Below are 4,078 nucleotides of genomic sequence, written 5' to 3'. Positions count from 1 at the left end.
TGAATTGTGTGATATGTGAGTTAAGTGCCAATAAAATTGTTTTTAAAAAAGAGTTACTATTGGAAAATCACAGGGGCCGTTCCTCTGTCCTATAGGATCGCTTTGAGTCCGAAATAGACTCAATGGCAGTGAGTTGGGATTGTTGGGGTTTTTTTTGTCTTTTGTTTTTAATACACACACATACATGCAAGGGCTTTAAAAATATGGAAATTTTCCATTATCTTTTCATTCTCTTTTTCCATGCATTCTGGAAGTCCCTTGTACATATAAAATACTTGATACCAGTGAGTCAGTCAGTTAGTTGTGACATAGTGACCATATGACATAGAGTAGAACTGCCCTTTGAGTTTCCAAGGCTGTAAATCTGCACAGGAACAGAAAGTCACCTCTCTCTCTCGTGGAACCGCTGACCATGGGTTTACAGCCCAACATGTAACCCACTAGGCCACGTGTGTGTGTACAGGATAGGCATATGTAAATATGTATGTGTATATACAATCAATTACTCAGTTAATAAGCTGTGTATTATATACATTGTGGTGTAGGAGAGTGTATCCATTTCTTAGAATAAATCCAACCTGTATAGTAAGGGTGCAGGGCATGCAATAGCTTACCTTCAAATATCTAAAGATAAGCTGTTTATGGTATCCCAGATTTTGTCAACAAAAGATAATTATGTTCCTAAGACATCCTGAGTACCCAGGGTCTCTTGATAGGTACGTTCGTAGCTCAGGAAAACTTGCCATCTTCTTTCCAACTGGGTTAATGTAGAGACACCCCTTCTTGAAAAAGATAATTGGTAGAAATAGACACATATTCAGCTGAAGGACATCAGAGATGAATCACTCTGAGAAATACTTTCTACGATAATGAAATCATGGAAGCTCAAGGCTAAAAGAAATTGTAGAGAGCAAGAGTAAGTCTTATATTTTACAAGTGAGGAAACTGAGACTCAGAGGGGGTAATAAACTTAATACACTAGTGGTGTACAAGTACACACATATGAAGCTAATTATGCTTTATAGATGCTTACTGCAACCCATCAGATTGAGATTTCTAATCTTACTTTAAAAAAAAAACTTGTCTTTGATTTGATCATCATGCTATGAATTAAATTCTTTCTTCTTTTTTCTTATTGCTCCAACGTCTCTTCTGTCTAATGCTCCTAAATGTCTTGTTCTCACTTCCTAAGGACAGTGGGTAATAAGGTGAGGGAATGTTGGCTTCTCTGCCCTTTGTGTTTCCACTTTAGCACTTAATTTTGTTTTCTTCACCTTCCTTTTGTTTTGTGTTAACGTTGGTAGTCCCCATTCCTCCGCTGTGTCTCAGACGTAGAAGTGATGTTTTGAACCCCGGCATGTAGAGAATGTTAAATGGTGAACGCCGTTGTTCTATTCGTCCTGGTTTCCATAACAAACCCAGCTGGCCAACCAAGCAGATGTTCTCAAGCGCTATGTAATCATTGTATTTACTGGGGAAAATCCACTCATGGACCAGACCTGCACCCCCTTCATTGAGGAGGACCCGACTACATTGGTTTTTAATGATCCACTGTATTTCAGTGTGTACGCTCATATAAGCAATTTTGTAACTGAAGGTATCTGTATGACTTCTTCAGTGTCCTGTGGAGTATGTGTGTGTATGTGTATGTGCATATCTACTTACACAGACTAAGTAGGCCTCCACCAACGCGGGAGCACTCCCGGGAACTGGAGGGTCTGTAACTGGTCTGGCATGCCGAGGCCCAAAGCGAATCAGCACTTCATGCCATCGAGGTCAAATATGCCCATCGAGGTCAAATATGCCATGTTCTTCTGCTCTGCTTGGTTGCCCACGTGTGTCATGTGGCACTCCCTCCATAGGTAGATGGTCCTCTCCTTGTTCCTGTGCTTGGGGGGTGGGGGATGTACTGCTAGAGCAGAAATACAGCGCTAGGTTCCACGGGGAAGCCCTGCCTTCAAATTCCATTCCTGACAACACTTAACAAGCCACCTCAGACTTCAGTCGTCTAATGGTGTCCATTTTCCTCTCCCAAGAGAATTCCTCTTCTGCCTTCTATTAGTGGCTTCCTGTTCCATAGGAACATTGGAGACGATATTACCAATTTGAGGAGCAAAGGAGCACTGGGCTGAGGTTCTAGGCTGGTGGGACTTTATGACTTTGGGCAGTCACTGAACTTCTCTGAACATCCGATTGATAAGAACCAGACTGCATCAAAGCAATTTATAAAAACTGATTTAATATCAATTTCATTTTAATGCATATTAAAATGCTGTTATTAAAAAATAAAAACAAAAAAAAGAATTAGACTGCATCATCGGTCCAGCTCACTGCAGCCCATTTTATATCATTGGTTCCATCTCATAAAAGCCAGTTGAGCTCCCCAAACACTGGGACACCCCACCCTCTCCCCACTTCTAGAAGCTCCTTGTTGGGGAATCCTACTTCTGATTGAGAAGTGGGGGCCGTGAGGGCCACATTTAGTTGGAGGATTTTCTTAGAGAATTCACTTGCTTGAGGAACATTGGGTGGAGGTGGGGGTGAGGAACCTCCCACTGTTCCAGTGGAATGATAGGGAGCAGAGCAGGGGGAGTGATGAAACAATTCTTCAGGCTCCTAGCAGCTGTGATTCACAGATTCCTTACTTCCTGATCAAGCAGGAGCTAGCCAGTCAATGTTTTGCCTTTACGTCCTACCTTTGCTAAACCACGACCTCCCTGAGGTTCTCCGTGGTGGGAGGATAGTTCGGAGTTTGGTTAATAGCCCTGAGTAGTTCAGAGGGGCTCTTGTTGGAGAGGAGGGGATACGTGGAGCAATCCTCACTTCTAAGGCTTCGCTTAGCAAAATGAACACAAAGCAGAGAGCCCCCTAGGAGAGGAACATGTGGGGACGCTCCCGGAGCCAATTGATGCCATTCTCCGCCCTTTTGCAGTGTTCTCACAACAGGCCCATAATGCAAATTGCCCTCACTTTGTAGATAAGGAAACTGAGGTTTAGAGCCGCCAAAGTAATTTGCCGGAAGAATAAATGTGCAGAGGTGCAATTTGCGCCTAGGACGTCAATTCACAGAGTCAGCATTTTTGTCCGAATTCCAGTGCTGATGCCATGCCTCCCACACCTCATCTCGCATCCTCTGATGCTCATTGACTCCACTGATACTGCTCGGCGACCCTTCCGTCGCCGTGGTCTAGAGAAACCACCTCCTTCACGACCACGTAGTTTCCCTCTCATTCAGTTGACCCATCCATCATCCTAAAGGTCTTGGTTGTGCATGAGCTCGCATTCTCGGCTCCTTGTTCTTGACTTCCCCGGCTGAGATTTCTTTTCTGCCCTCTTGACCCCAACAGACATCTCAGCCAAGCCCTGGTGGTCAGTCTTCATGCAGCAGCCAACAGTCCCCCGTCAGCAACTATTCCAACAGTGGGCTCGAGCTTCATCTGACCGATGGAGGGAGTGTAGCAGACCTCAGCGCCCTCGAGGAAACCCCAATCATGGACTCAACCATCTCCACTGCCACCACCGCCCTCGCTTTGCAAGCCAGGAGAAATGCCACAGGGCCCAAATGGATGGAGCACGTGAAGTTGGAAAGGCTAAAACAAGTGAATGGAATGCTTCCGAGACTGAACCCCATTCTACCCCCCAAAGCCCCTGCGGTCTCTCCTCTCATAGGAAACGGTGAGTTTCAGGGCTGGTGACCAGGGGAAGATAATCACCCTGGCGGCAGTGGCGCCACCTCTGCTTGATGACTCCTCTGTCTCGGGTTTCCTGTCTAAAGCCAGGGGGTCTGCAACCACTGACTGCTGTCTGCCCTGTCCATGCAACAGCAGGTGGCCTGTCCTGATGTCAGGCGCCAAGCCATTTGTTGTTTCCGAGATCCCACTGGGTGCCCGAAGCATCTCCTAGAGCAAACCGCCCCATCCTGCCAGCTCCTGTGTCTCATGTGCCCTGGGCATGGATTGAAACTCCTGGAGTACTTTTGACCTGTGGACTCAACTGTAAATGAAGCAGTGCATCCCAAGATTCTTCATTCTGTCCCTGTGCTGTGGCTTTGCATTGGCCTTAGCTCCACTGGCGGGGG

The 4,078-nt window shown here is 45.9% G+C and overlaps 1 protein-coding gene across 1 annotated transcript in view; it reads left to right on the top strand.

Annotated features, from left to right (window-relative positions):
- GLI3 (GLI family zinc finger 3) overlaps positions 1-4,078 on the top strand; it is a 324,180-nt gene that overhangs the window by 317,160 nt on the left and 2,942 nt on the right. Inside the window, exon 13 of the mRNA XM_045286286.1 lies at positions 3,348-3,691. Coding sequence (XP_045142221.1) covers positions 3,348-3,691 — 344 coding nt within the window. The remainder of the gene's footprint in view (positions 1-3,347; positions 3,692-4,078) is intronic.

The sequence above is a fragment of the Echinops telfairi genome, unplaced genomic scaffold (genome assembly GCF_000313985.2).
Source record: "Echinops telfairi isolate 266 unplaced genomic scaffold, ASM31398v2 ScPeMD7_7;HRSCAF=31, whole genome shotgun sequence".
NCBI lineage: Eukaryota > Metazoa > Chordata > Mammalia > Afrosoricida > Tenrecidae > Echinops > Echinops telfairi.
This window is presented reverse-complemented; position numbering and strand designations above follow the sequence as displayed.